Here is a 15788-nt window from a genome sequence, read left to right as displayed (position 1 = left end):
CTCCGTTATACGAGATAAAGGAGCGGGCCCAATCTCGGATAACCAAACTCCTCGGATAAGACAAGGGCTTGCCGAGGGACGTCTCCCCAGATCTCCCTTGGCCAGGCCCTTGCTGGAGGAAAAAGTTTCCTCCAGCAATGGCCTGGCCAAGGAAAACCTGTGGCACGAATCTCCCTCGGCCAGGCCCTTGCTGGAAGAAACTCTTTCCTCCAGCAAGGGCCTGGCCAAGGGAGATCCGGGGAGACGTCCCACGGTGAGCCCTTGTCCCTTGGGAAGCAGCCCTCGAGCACTGCTGCCTAGCAGCTTCTGCAGCAGCGATCGTGGGGCACTTTCTCCTCCCTCTCCTTCTCTTGAGCTCCCTTCACTAGAGAGAAGGAGAGGGAGAGGCGGCGCACTTTTGGGGCGCTTCTTCCTCCCTCTCCCTCTCCTTCTCTCGAGCTCCCTTCACTCGGATTAGCAGGGCTCGGATTAGCGGGGCTCTACTGTACAATTTTTCAGTGCCTCTAATACTCTTCCTTAGGCACCCCATTACAACAGGCAGATCTGATATCTAAACAGAAAGACAGATCTGAAGGCTTTCAAACTGGACTCACCAAGTACTAAGTTTCATGCTGAATAGCTCCTAGGCTGGCTAAACTAGGAAAAGAAATAGGAAGCAATCAATAATTCTCTGTTTCGAAGTTGCAAATATTCCTCCTGAAAAAAGTCTTTATACATTGCCAAATAGTGTAGAATAGGTGCCTACTAAAAAGATGTTTCTGAAAGCCCTCCTCAAATAGTTGTGCTTGTCACTGTGTCACAATGTTTTCAGCCCCAGTTCCTTGATTATTTCTCCAGGCTTTTTGTTCTCAAAATACACTATTCTATAATTGCCTTGTACTATGGTGATTTGCTTGTAATAGTTTTACTATAATTTTAAAAAAGTGTACTTTTGTACTCCCCCCCCAACTGTTTCTTTTTTCCTTTTATTGCTTTTATCGTGTCTTTTGTTCCTGAAAACTGCACAGATAACTTGTATCATTGGGTTACATAGTAATATTCTGATATGGAAACATTTCCGCCCGCAGAAAAAAATAGAGAATGAGACACTATCTACATTGCTATATAATGCAGTCTGAAACTATATTATTTAATGAGTGTAGGCTCATATAATGCAGTTCAGTGTAGCTAAACCACATTAAATGAGTCTACACTGCATTATATGGCAGTGTAGATAGAGACAGAGTGAGTGAGACAGAAAGTAAGGTGGAGTGGAGAAGAAACAAAACAAAAAGAACCTGCATTACTGGGCATTTTAATAACCCAGGACTTTAAGTTGTTGACTAATGAACAGACTATGACCACCTGCTCTGTATCATTTTTCTGTTGTTCTCTGTTGTTATTGCTGTATTTTTATGTGATTGATTACTGTGAAATATGGTTTTAATATTTTGAATTTAGGTTGGTTGTTCTGAGAGAAACTACTAAGGTTAGGGTTACCAATTTTCTAAAGCAAAGAAACACTCTGCCTTCTAAACACTGTTGGGATTGGCCGTCATAGTCCTAAGAGTGAAAATAGCAATATAGTTGAGAGGGGAAATAAATTCTCTTTATGTCATTTGTAACATGGCCCCAGAGCATACATGTTCATGTAATGTATTTAGCAGTTGATACATTTGTACATGGCAAAATGTCAATTCATTTCAAAAAAGTGTCCCACTGTATCTTTCATGGCATCTTTTAAATATCTGCAAAACAAATTCACCAACACAGGTTACTCTTTACTTTCTGATAAATGTCTCAGAAGGGGTGGAATCAGTATTGGTACCAATGGTTTCAATTTCAATGTATAAATGGAATGAAATTAATGGATTGGAGATATAATTCTCCAACTATTACTTGCTACTTTTCTTTAAAAGATATATTATCTACATTGGACTTTCTCTTCTTCCTCCACAGGACTTTTTATATATAACTATTCAGAGGAATATATATGTAATCATTTCAGGGGCTTTTAAAAATGAAATTTCCTTTATTTTTTATAATATAGCTTTGTAGCAACAATGCCATTGTTCAGGATGAGAGAGGTTTTCTATCCTGTATCTATTCTTAGCCACCTGAAATAGTTACAAAATATTTCTTTTGTGATTGATGTTTCTTAATGCTTGGCCTTCTGTTTGCATGGGTATTTGAAGTTTCATAAGCCTTTTACACCTAACACAAAAGAAAAGAAACTTTCCCCTCCTGAAGCAACTAAGTAATTTCTATGATATTTTTCTGATAATTTTGTTTTAAAAATACAAATACGATACCTATATCATATATCATTCTCCTGATATGGAATAGTGACTGGACCTTGCAGTTCAGAACATTTTTTTAAAAAATTTTTCTTCACATAGCCATAACAGCCTCTGGATAGGAATAGAGTTAAAGAGCAGGGAGCATATTAGCACAATATAAATTGCATTCGATTATCAGTATCTGGATTCTGCAAATACGTTGAAATCATTCCAAGGGTAAAGTTGTCCAGATATCAATTGATATGATTGGGGTCTGCACAGGGCTGATATAGTGCTTAAATAAAAATGTTCATATGTGCCTTGGAATCAACTACAACTTTTGATTAAGCTATCCTAAGGGTCCCCCCCACCTTAAGACTGATTGAGAAAAGGTTTGCCATTGTGTTCCTGTAAGGCTAAGAAAATGTGACTTGCTTGAAGTCACTTAATGGATCTCCAAGGCTGAGTTGGGATTCAAACCCTGGTTTTCAGGAGACATGAACAATCCTGAAGTTGCATACTTGAGACCTGTGTAAGTAAACAAATAAGGACTCCAAGGTTCAAACTTTTCCTGTGAAGGATAAACTATTTTTAGCTCTGGCTTTAGCTACTTAGGATTTTACATAGGAGGGAGAGGAGTTTATCCCATCATAAACTGAGAGTTCCATCATCCTCGGGCCCAACAGCTGAAGAGATTCCCCTTTCTCCATTTTCCTACAGCCATTGCTTTGGTTTCTGAGTTCTGCTATGCCTTGGCCCACCCGAGATTGTGACAACCTCTTAATAGCCTAACTACAAATGATTTGGCTTTTAAAGAAAAGAAGAGCAGCTAGGCAATCTCCATCATGCCTTGATCCCAGCAGCTGGTAAGACATCCCTCCATCCATATTCCAACTGCCATTACTCTGACCTTTGAAGAAGAGGAGAGCTGTCAGCATCTGCTGGATATATTCCCCTCCCCACTGCCATTCCCCTTTCCTTGTTTCATGTACCATTTAAATCAGTGATTTCCAAAGGAAATCTGGGAGCTAAAATTTAAAATATCTGGAGGACCAGTGTTTAGGAACCAGCGTTTTAGACTGTAAGCTTGTGTGAAGGGGACCTATCAAATTAATGATTTGGGAGCCACTCGGGGAGACCGATGGTTGAAAGCTGAGGTATACATGCTCAGTCTAAGTAAATAAGCTGGGATGTTATTTTCTGAGGATTAAAGGCAAAATAGTTCAGACTAACTTCTATTGATTTCCCTAGCCAGAAACTCATCTCCAGCTCTGAAATAGAGAATCTACCTAAGGAAATCATCACTTTACAAAGAGGTCTGTGACATATTGAATAGAGACAGATTTTAAGTATTTTGTGGGGAATTTCTGGAAAGCTAAATTGCATTGCTTTCATCGTCTTGTTTCCAGATGATTCAACGCCATCCGGGAAGTGGCCTGATAAGTTTATTTGACCAATTCCTTGAATCCATCAAAAACAAAACAAAACAAAACACCAGCCAGAAAGTAATGTTTTGAATACCATAACTTTCTTCTCATCCTCTTCTGCATGCCTTAAACAATAATCTTTGCCAAATGAAGAAATGTTTGATTTAGAAAGCTTAAACAGAGATGTTGGAGTCTTTCAGGTTCACCTAAAAAGTTGTTTCCTCAGTATGGCCTTTACTTCTGGTAGTAGTTAATTGAAACAAAGATATATACATTGTTTTAAAGATATCAAAATTATGCATTGGCTTTGTTTTTATCCCACCTTTCTCTCAATATGAGGACTCAAGGCAGTTAACAGAATACATACTTTTATGATGGTATCAATCAATGGGGTTTGGTCAGTTTTCTGGTTTTTTTTATCCCCATGATTTTCTCCATCCCTAGTTTTGTTTCACAAACCATATTTCATCTATCTGTTTATGTCCTCAAAATGAGAATTTAAGATGAAATTGCTTTGATCTTCAGTAATAGAAGAAGAGATGCTAGGAGGCCTTCACATCCTCTCTCTACCAATGGATTTGTTAATCCTTATATACATTTATTCCAACAAATAATCAGGCAGGGTCTCTGCATAATGATTGACTCTATACTTTTTCTATGTTATTCAAAGGATAAGCTTGCTTCTACAATCCATTTTAAATCATGCATTGTTCAGATGACCAGACCACAAAAAAATCTTCCCTTTCTGAAAGGAAATGAATTAGTTGCTAAAGTTATGGGAAGGGAAGAAACCAATTTAACCAACACACCTTATAGGTGCTTCACTTCCTGATGGTAGATGATATTAGAAGTTATGATTTGAAGAAGACTTAAAATTACTTAGCTGTTAAATCATCATAGTTTAGCAGGCATAAAACCTAGAACTTGCACCCATTAAAATGTCAGTGTTAGAAGCAGCCTTTAGCTATCCCTGGGTGTTGGCATATAAGTTTAGGGCCAAACTAAGTGATCCATTTAGTATGTTTTTGAAGAAGTGTTCTGTCAAGTGGCAAAAGACATTTGTCACAGTACATGATTTTCCTCATTTTGGTTTCTTCCATTTAGTGTGTTTCATTTTGTGACTGGTCACTGAGGGGTATGAAGGGATCCAATTTGCAAGTAAGACTACAAAGGCACATCTCTCTAAGTAATTTAATTTTGGGAGGGAAACCAATGAAGACAGACTCATAGGGTTAGGAAACTAAAAACAACAACAGTTATCAACCATATTACAATGTAGCTTGCAGAACCAGGACTTAGGTCTTAGTTTTTCCTTCAGGGTCGCCACCGTATCCATTTGTGTTTGAAGGTTGGACTAAAGAATAACAAGTGTTTAGTCAATGCTCATTTGGGAGACTTTCTTTCTGATAATGGGCTGTTATAATCCTATTACACCTGAATGTATTGCGAAACTGGCTTACTGGTTATTTCAAAAGATTAAATGACAGGCAAGGAGAACATTTCTGTGTTTGCCTTATCAACAATTCGAGCAAACGTAAACTAGAAATTCTGGGTCAATAAAACTCATCCTAATCCACCTTGTTATCGTGCATTCCACCTTTTCTCATTGATTATACAGCTTTCACTTTCACTGCTACAACAAGAGGAATACAAAGCACCATTTGGAAGAATACTTAGTTGGATTTCCATTTATTTCTTTTTTATTTATTAGCAATATTCATCATTCAGTCTGGGTGCCTTAATCCTGCTCGTATGTGAAAAATGTGTAATGATTGCTCCGATAAGGCTGTTCTATAATTGGGATCCTGTTGTTGGTCTCTTGTCACTCCCAGTCAGCCCAGAGCCTTGGCTGATTGCATTAATGTTTCATCTGCTATGACTCAGTGATGCACCTCTTTGTTCAAAGCAAAAAGCTCACCACTCCTGTCCTCAATTATGTTAATTTTTGGATTCATCTTGATTTGCCTTATCTGTTTTCAGATGCAGTCAGTTGAAAATGATATACTGTCAGTTGGAGAGTAGAAAAGACCCCGCTGTGCCCTGAAAGAAGTCTTTGAGAGTCTAATCATAATTATAATAGGGAAAAAATGAATTCCCAAATTCTGATGCTCTCCCCTGCTACATGTCTTTAACACAGAGGAAGGGAGTACACGGCTAAAGGTAGTTTTAGTCTCTGTGTCACAGCCTTATCTCTGATGTCACAATCAAATTCACTGGAGTTTCTCTCACCTATTCGGATGGCTCAGTTTTACTTCCCTCCCATCCTTCAGCTGCAACCAAATTTTGACATGTTGATTTTGAGGATGGCAGCTCCAAGAATTGCCAGCCAGAAGTCTATGAGCACACTGGTTGGGGGACTCTGACAATTGTAATAAAAAATACTTTCTTCTCCAAGCTCTGGCTATAAGATCTCTTCACTTGGCAAGGAAAAGGAAAGCCATCTCTCCTCTACCCTGTTTCTAGTATCATTTATCTTTCTTGTGTTGTTCTTATATGCACTATCAGCTTTGACTTAGGTTGACCTTGTGAATGAGAGGTTGCCAATCACTCTTAGCCACTCTGCTCAATTCCTGAAATGCTGCATAAAATTGAATGTAATATACGATCAAAGAGAAAGAGAGGGGAAGGACATCAGGTAGGAAGGGAAACCTTTCATATTTCAAAATGAGATTGTGTGTAAACCCATGAATATGCAAGTACAATGAAAACAAAAAGAATTGGAAACTCTCTATAGTTTGAGGCAGTCATGTTCAGCCCTCAGCATTCTTGGAAAGCTTTGTTATATGGTTCTTTTCGCATGTCTGAATCTCTTTTATCTCATAACCGGTAATCACTATCTAGTGTTTTCACAGAATTTTACAATTGCAGAAATGTCTCTGGAATTGATTATAGATAGACATACAAGTTAACCACATTCTCAGACATCTTGGGTCATATTTTCTCCCTTTCTTAAGACTAGGTTCTGATCTATACACAGCTTTCCCATACTAGTTGGCAGGGTGGGTGGGAGGGACTGGGAACTTCTCTAGAAATAATTATCAATCTTCTTAATTACTATTAAGGTTTAGTTAGGGAGCCAAACTTCTGACATCCAAAATATGTGCAATGCCCATATTTGCTCACCACTGGCACAGTTGTAATATGTAGAGCTGACAGAAATTTTAGGTCAAAATACTTTGAAGACCTGCACATTTACTACCTCAGTCTAAACCACATATTATTTACTTATATAAAGCCAAACAGGTATAAATGACTAGCATTCTGTGTCCTGCCATTGATCATAATGACAATATGATCTATGCTGTCAATAATAGAAATGCTTTTCCAGACTGCTATACACTGACAGTGCCGAGACCCGAATTTCTTATATGTCATAGTATTAATGAGCTGCAGTCCAGCATGGCAACAGACATTGGAAATAATAGTGTCCTTTGCCAGCTGCATAGCATACTAAATGCACTGCATGATGGTGCAGAGAAGGTGACATTAAGGCTCATCAACATTTCAGCACATGATAATGGCCCTTGTGCTTCTCACAGTTCGCTGAAAAACTTGTTAGACATTATAAGAAAAACAAAATCTCAGTCATCCTAGAAGAGTCTGTCATATTTTAGCAATGAAACAACTTGCTTTGAAAGTGAAGCATAATGCGTCAACAAGATGGAATTCTACTTTCTACAGGCTAGAGTGCCCACTCAATAGAAGAAAGCTATACATGATTACTGCCTAGAGCCTGTGGCATAATGCAAGCAGCTCAGCATTTAGCAATAATGGAAAATGTCTGTCTCATTTTCATTCCCCCGGGACAAGAGTCACAATATGATGTCCCAAAGCAATTCTGCTGTGAGCCAGCTCTTTAATCTCAGCAATGTCCTCCACTGTTACCTTGCCCGTTGTAATATATTTATACATTTTCTTGAAAGTGCAGCTGGATCAAAATGCAAAAGAAAAGGCACCTACTGTATAGATCCATGTCTAAGTTAGCTTCATGCATAAGTTGAGGGAAGGTTTTGGGGCCAAAATTACAGATTTTGATATGACCTGTGGATAAATAAAAAGTACTTCCTCTGAGAGGAGAAAGTGCCAGCACTACTCCAGGGGACCCGTTGCCTCTGGCCATCTCTGACATTTTTCCATCCAGGCATGCAAAGTGGCACTGGGGCAGAGAAAGTAAGGGGATTAGTGTGCCTTTAAGTTCTCATGGAATATGTGAAGCTCTCACCTTTTGCCACTTTACTCAGAGACAGTTCTTTTTTTGATTTATTATTTTGTGTCAAAAGTATTGCATAATAAATAGGTTTAAAAGTGATAAAATAAAGGAATCAGAAGCAGCTAAATAGTTTTAGACCAAAAGCGGGCAACAGCGACTGTATTGTCCACAGCTTTAAAATGACAACTCTTCCTCCATACATTTTTTATAAGAGTTATACTGACCTGTGGATGTCAAGCCAATTTTTTTGAGTTGATTTTTGATGATAAAATTTAGACTTATACACAAGTATATACAATAAGTGTAAGAAGGAAGAAATCATATATGATACTATACTTTGGAGAAATTATCTTCATTATTTCTACTTTGAAAATTCATTAACAAGTAACCTTTCCCATGTCACAAGACAGTATTAGCCTTACCCATTGAGAGACAAGAGGCAGGTACATCAGACAGCAAATGTTGAAGAGAAGCAGTGGCAGTTCCTTGTCTGTTTATCCTATATTTCAATGTTTGTTTCCATCTCATACAGAGATGTTTTCTTTATGAACTGTCCCGATTCCCAGATTTGCTGTCCTCTGCTGTGGGAGAATTACTCCCACAGAAATATTGATGTAAGCAAACTAAAGGAAATAACCCTGCAGACAAGTTTGATTCACTTCCTATTAGGATAAAATTCCCCCTATAAGCCTAAAACATATCTGTGGACAAAGGAAATAGAAAAATTGTTTCTCCAAACTTCTTATGAGTCATGGGAGGCAATTGAAACTTGTTTTTTTTTAATGGACCTTGGGTGGGCCATCTCTACAGAAGAATGACAGAACCTCACCATAGAGCTATAGTGAACATTACACCTTATCCCTGGAACAGAAAGTTAGGGGTTAGCAATTTTCAGTAAGCATTGACAGCAGTTCATAGTAACAAATAAAGAGTTCTTATTTTGCAAATTACCCAGATTCATTGAATACATATGTGTAAACAGACCTGAAACAAGACTGGTGAAATGGACTAACAACTCAGTTTGACAGCCTCATTATATGCTATTCATCACTTTCTCAAACTGCATAAACAGCACCTACCAATATGTATATAAAAGTCCTGGCATGGGTTATCAAGAATCTTGTTTTAGCTCTTGCTATTGTGAATGAATTCCAAAATTAGTAAACTGTGCAAACTGATAGAATTGCGAGCTACTGATACAGCTGATGGAGCATCCATTGCAATAGGCAAATTATGTCTTTTTGCTTAACAGCCCTAACTTGGTAGGATATGGAAGTTCTGTCCCTTCAAATGGTAAACATTCCTTTTGATATATAGCAAGCAATGCACCAGTCTAGTATACAACAAGACAAAGATGTTTTATTTATTGAGCTCTCATGAGCCTTGATTACTCCAGCTTTTTCAGCAGGCAGACTAGTTGGCACCAAGTATAACAGCTTCCATATTTTCTTGCTGGTTTCCAGTGTTAAACATGTCAGTGTTTTACATCACAGCTATGAAAGCAAGAGAGATTGGCCTGATGAATAGCAATGAAGGTGGAAGAACGGCGTGTTATGACAACACCCTGGGAAATCAAATTACTATTTTTATGAGTAAAAATAAAAAATATGTATAGAAAGGATTAGCTAACAGCAGAGCCAGATGGAGGAATCATTCTTAGCTAAGAAGCACTTGGAATTGCAAAATATTTTACCCCCATTCCACCTTGAGTGAAAATAAACCTTAGAGAATAAGCACATTGTCGAGAATGATGCTTACAGAAGGTCCACAAAAACAAAAGGCAGAACTAGAGCTTTTGTTATAGGGGGCATGCAGGTCCCTTACAATAATTATGGTTATTCCAGAAAGGTGCTAACATGTTGGTAACCTTCCTTCATTCTAACAATAATCGGAGATGGATTCCCTGTTATTCAAAGAAATGATTTTTTTTTAAAATGAAACAACAGCCCTATGTCTTTAAGATGAAATGCAGCAATTGTAAATATATGAGGTATCTCTCCCCCCCCCTTTATTTATTTTTTTACAAAAAGTGCTCAGAATGAATATGTACAAACCTGAGATTAATCAGATTGTATTAAATTCATACACCAAAAAGCTAGACAAGAAAAATTCTTTATTTCACCATCATACCCTCATGAGTTTTGTCTGCTAGATCATGAGTTTTTATCACACAAGGCAGAGAAGCCAGCATTGTCCCCATGGCATGATACTGTGTGGATCTCGCTGTCCACCTGCCTCCTCCCCATGATTCACCAGTCCCTAACTATTAACGGATAAAACCCATAAGTAGCTTCCAGTTCTGCAATGTTCTCATCACCTACTTTGTTGCAATTGCCCCTTCCACTTCTGTGCCAGTCTGCTGGCAGTAAAGTGATATTAGGGGGCGGAGCTTTTCTCATTTATCCGCCCTTCCCAGTATTCCAAAGTTGTCTGTTTTCCTCTTAGTTTATATTTTATATTTATATTTGCCTTTTTTAAAATGCTAGAATTGTACAATAGTGCTAAAATAAATAAGAAATTAAGCAATAGCAGTAGTGCAGCAAGGGTTGACATGGAGATGCACCAGTACAATGGTGGGGCCACTAAGTAGCAAATTGTGCTAAAGAAGAGAGGTGTGATATTGAAGATGCTCATTGATATATCCACCACCAATCATAACATGGCTGTGGTGGAATAGCAGGTTCATGTTATAAAGTTCCATGTCTTAAATTTGGAGTGCTAATAAAAGTCAAAAGATTTATTTTGGAGAAGTTAAATCCAAGAAATGGTAGGTTGGAAAGGTTTTGTGGTCCCTCAATGTAAATTTACCCATGGTATTTTGGCACTTGAGACAGAAAATACAACATACATTTCTTCCCTACTGAAGCAGTAAAAACACAATAAAAGCAAATTACATAAATATACATTCCTTGACACTCAAAATCTACACTTCGAAGCTTATTCGGCCTAATTGGAGGGCATTGTTGTTGTTTGTCTTCAATCATTTCCAACTAATGGTGACTCTAAGGCACATGTAGAATGGGATTTTCTTGGCAAAGTTATCCAGAGGAGGTTTATCACTCCCTTCCTCTAAGGCTAAGAAAATGTGAATCGCCCAAAGCCACTCAATGGTTTTCCATGCCGAAGCAGAGATTCAAATACTGGTTTTCTGGGACCCTAATCCACTTCTCAAACCAAAACTCAACACTGGCTATCCAACAACAAGTCTTACAGTACTTTTTGGCAGGAATGGAAAACCATTTGGATGGTTTTGAGATTTTTATCCATTTTGTGCTTCCTAAAACTTCTTGCAAGTCAGAGTATACCTTTCCTCAGATGAGGCTTGTGAGAAATTACTGAGGGATAAAAAGAACAAACAATCATATCACATTTTTAAAAAGGTAAGGTAAGAAATGTAAGAAAAACCTGAAGATAGTGGAAAAAAAGGAATAAAATTGTATAACAATGCGGGTATGATACATGAAATGTGTATGAAAAGACAGAAATCTCAGTGCAAATGATTAACACAGTCTAATATGAGCAAGGAAAGAGATACAAATGTGGGAATGTAAAGAAATACCTAAAATCAAAACAGATATTTTTTTCACCTCCCTAACTTCTTGGAAATGAACAAGGCTGGAGGGAGAGGCAATCTTTTCCTGCTTGCATTCCAGTTCCGTTCCAATAATTTAAAGCTAGCTTTCACTCAATGCATCTATAATATCTGCATTAATCTTCAGTGGTTTTTTCAAAATGTGTGCTGGCATTTTAACTTAACTTTCACCCATACCCTCCTCAAATTTGTTTAAAGAGAGTGCTGTCAATAAAATAACAAATCCCTTGGCTTTGAAACCTTTAGCATTTTGCTGACTGCTGAAGACGTTCGAAAGAGTAAAAGCTTTCGGCTTGTCAGCATCACAGCCCCACTTTTTTATGATAATCACTTAGATGAGCAACCCTACATGACAACTGAAGACATGGACATCATTTGCATGATAAAGTTGGACATTCTTACAAGGCAGCACCAAACTAAAATGACTCGCTGGGATACACAGAATTCAACTATGGTGTAAAGTGTATGCAAGAGGCATCTGCATAAGAGACAAATTCAGAGACCATTTTTTTCTTTCCATGGTAATCTCAATTGGCTTCCACAGAACTGTACGAAATATTCATTGTCCTTACCCCACAGCCCATTCCATTGCTTGGCTCACACACTATCCTTCTCATTTCTGGTTCAGGAAGAAGACCTGCACCACATCCTGGGGTGGGACATAGGACCCCACCCATCTGCAGAACATATTCCTCTGCACCATAGCACTGGTAACGGTTGTACTGCAAAAGAAAAGCAAATTTATTGAGCGGTTTAATCAGTTTTTCAAGTTTTAATTAAGTTTGTCATTCTAATTTCCTTCATATGGCTAGTAAGAGCAAGGAATATAATACTATTCAAAACAATTTGGAAAATGGTAAAAAATGAGTTATCTTGAGTATTCATAGAATAGGAGGAGACCACATGGGCATTCTAGTCCTGCCTTGCAGCAAAAAAACAAAAAAACAATCAAAGCACAAAGTAATCAGAGTATTGAGAATACACAAACCCTATACAGTGATACCTTGACTTAAGTGGTTAATTCATTCAGTGACTGAGCTCTTAACTCAAAATGGTCTTATCTCAAAGCAAATTTTCTCATTGAAATGCACTGAAATGATATTCATTCATTCTGCCCCTTGAAACCTCCCCATTTTTGTTACATGTTTTTAAGTAAGAAAATGCACTTTATAAATAACAAATAATGTATAAATGCAGATGGAACAATAAAAAAGAAATATCAACTTTAAAATGATAGAAGCACAAAGTTGTGGCACAATGGTAGAAGCATAAAGCGAAGGCAGAAGCATCATTTTCTTCATATTATACTCATTCCAGCCTCCACCCCTCTCTTGCTCTCTCCCCCTCTTGCTCTTCATGAGGGCAAACATACCAGGAACAAAAAACCATACAAAATAAACTAACCCAAAGTTCCTCAAAGCAGGCAAGAGCAAAAGAAACAGCAATCTCCCAAAGCGTACAAGAGCAGGAGGCACGAAGCATGGAGGGTGATCCCTTGAAGCCCTAAAGCCCTGTACTCTGGTGCTAGCACTCCCTCTAGTGCTGGCTCTTAACTCAAAATGTTGATCTTATGTCAAAGTGAAACCTGGGCTGAGTGACAGCTCTTAACTCAAAATGCTCTTAAGTTAGGATGCTCTTAAGTAGAGGTTCCACTGTATAGGTAAGATCTTTATAGTTTGGGATCCATCCTGTACTGCTTTGAGTCTCTCACTGTGTTGGGTTATTTGTGTGAAAAAGGGTTGTATAATGTTATTATTATTATTATTATTATTATTATTATTATTATTATTATTATTACTAACAACAACAACAACAACCTTTTTACACAGAAAAGAGTATTTTCTGCACTTAAAATATAATTTCTGAATAAAAAACCAGCAATTTCTGTACAAAAATTCATACAGTACAATCTTCCTGAATAGAAAATAATACTCTCTGTTTAGGAAACAAGTTTTGTATAGGAAAACTTGTTCTTTGTACAGAAATATGCTTCTTTCTGCACAGTGAACTTTTTTCTGAACCTAAAGAGTAGTTTTCTGTGCCAGAAATTAACATGTACTTCCTATAACCTGTGAATAATCCTTGAAATTTTGATAACTTTCTGGCACTTAGAAAAAAAAATATTGGTTCTTGCCTGCAAGATTAGAATTTACAAAGATTTACATCAGTATCTCAGCAGTTTCCAGAAACTACTTTTGGGAGGAGGGCATGGGATTCCATGAAAGAACCACTCCCATGAGGCGGCAGCTCCACTGGTTGCTGACCCTTTTCCAAGCTAAATACAAAGTGCTGGTCGTTACCTATAAAGCCCTAAACAGTTCAGGTCCAGGCTATTTGTCAAATTGCACCTCCCTGTATAAACCATCTCGGGCACTTCAGTCAGCGGAGGAGACCCTGCTTTCAGTCCCACTTTCATCACAAGCGTGGCTGGTGGAAACAAGAGAGGAGGCCTTCTCCGTAATCGCCCCTGCCCCTGGAACTCCCTCCCTAAAGAAATAAAAATGGCTCCTACCCTCCGCTTCTTTAAGAAACAGTTGTATAAGTTATGTTATTGTTACTTTTTTGATATTAAGTGATAAGGCTGTGAATGCAATGGTGGTGAAAAAAGTCAGGTTGCTTGGAGCCTTTGCCAGCCTTTTTGTACCACTAATACAGAACCCTAGAACAAATACACTCGCTAGTACGGGATGGCAACAGGATATAGCATTTGGATAGTAACTCTAAGACTCCCTCAGCTACAAGGCCACCTGCTATATTGTCTGGGGGATTCTGGGTGTCCAAAAAGCTATAGTTTCTCAAAGTTTGCTTCTGTGTCTAGTGTAAGTTGGATTTGGGTCTGAGGGTTACCACTCCTCCCCTTCCTGCTAGCTGTGGCAAGTAGCACTCAACCTCTGGCTCTGCTATTTTGTTTTCTTTTTTAGTTTTTGCATACAAATACTAGTTTTATAAAAATCAATTTTTCTGTTGGAAGTTATAAGCAAGACAATTGATTCACTAGATTGAATGATGGGGAGAGTCATATTTTGTCAAAGAAATTTGACATTTTCTATGGGCTTAGGATAAAAATCATACCAAATAATTATGCTATTAAAGCACCAACATGCATTATTTTTGTACTTAAAAAAACCCAAGACAACAGATGAATCTGAAAAGAAGAACTCTTGTTAAAAGCATTTACACATGTCACTATCAGAATAAAAGCATAAAGTGGAATAAAAGCATATTCTCAAGGTATCTGCTAGTTACCCTGAAAATTATGCAGTCCAGTCTGTGCAAGCCTATCACTAACTCTTTTGTTGTAAACATGCTATTTTCATATGTTATAAGATTTCTACTTTAAATCAAACTTCTTGGATTATATTTTAAGCCTCAAAGGAATATTAAAAGTGAGTTTTTGAAAAGTGAACCCACACATCAGGTGTTTGATCCACTCAGTTCCTAGCACTGTTTTAAGAAAAGTGGTTTCAGAAAGCAAGAAAACCATATGCAGTCACATTACTCGTGATCCAGGGCCTCTAACATGAATTTAATTTTAAAATGGTGTGTTGACCAACTCCTATCTGCTTGTCATTCCTCATGCACATCAGGTTCCATTAGAAATTGTCTATAAATCGATAACTCTATAGTTTATAAATCTGCTTTTGTTAAGGAGCCTTGTTGCTTTCACACACCGACAATAACTGATCACTATAAAGATCTAGAAGATGTTTATCATCTCACCAAGCTCTTTGAAAATTCAGGGCAAGGGACATGATTTGCACCTTTCTGGATCCTATTACAGTCTGGCCCACTCCCACTACTATATAAATACACTTTATACCTCAGGCTTCAGTATCGCTCTACTGCTTCTGAAGAAGTGGGTTTATATTCACAAAAGTTCATGCTAAAATCAAAATCATGTAGTTTTAAATGTACTGACACATTAATTTTCTTGCTCCTTACTCCCTTATATGTGAGAAGAGACTATCACAGCTATTTCTTAGGTTCTTTGGAATTGATTCACTTGCTCACAGAAGTGGAAGAAATCATGACTATCCAACACACACCAAAGGATTTTAAAATGACTAAAATATATGAGAATATTTTCTACAACTTAGTTTAATTTATACAACCCACTAACTGTATTTAAATTACTTCTGCAAAAAGCTTTGAAAATATGTTCTGCCTTTATTGTTCACAAAAAAGGAGATCCAAAGTTGTAAGTCTACTCAAAGAAGTCAGATCAAGGAAAGAAAAAGAACGAAAAACAGCAACAGCATTAGATATCTGTAATAACACATTTTACAAAGAGAAATACATTT

General features: G+C 37.6%; 1 protein-coding gene across 4 annotated transcripts in view; it reads right to left on the bottom strand.

Moving 5' to 3' along the window:
• prkn (parkin RBR E3 ubiquitin protein ligase) overlaps positions 1–15788 on the bottom strand; it is a 990653-nt gene that overhangs the window by 128209 nt on the left and 846656 nt on the right. For all 4 annotated transcript variants that reach the window (XM_062968968.1, XM_062968967.1, XM_062968966.1 and 1 more), the window contains exon 9: positions 12060–12209. In XM_062968968.1, the coding sequence (XP_062825038.1) occupies positions 12060–12209 (150 nt within the window). The remainder of the gene's footprint in view (positions 1–12059; positions 12210–15788) is intronic.

Source organism: Anolis carolinensis, chromosome 1, assembly GCF_035594765.1.
Source record: "Anolis carolinensis isolate JA03-04 chromosome 1, rAnoCar3.1.pri, whole genome shotgun sequence".
Taxonomy (NCBI): Eukaryota; Metazoa; Chordata; class Lepidosauria; order Squamata; family Dactyloidae; genus Anolis; species Anolis carolinensis.
This window is presented reverse-complemented; position numbering and strand designations above follow the sequence as displayed.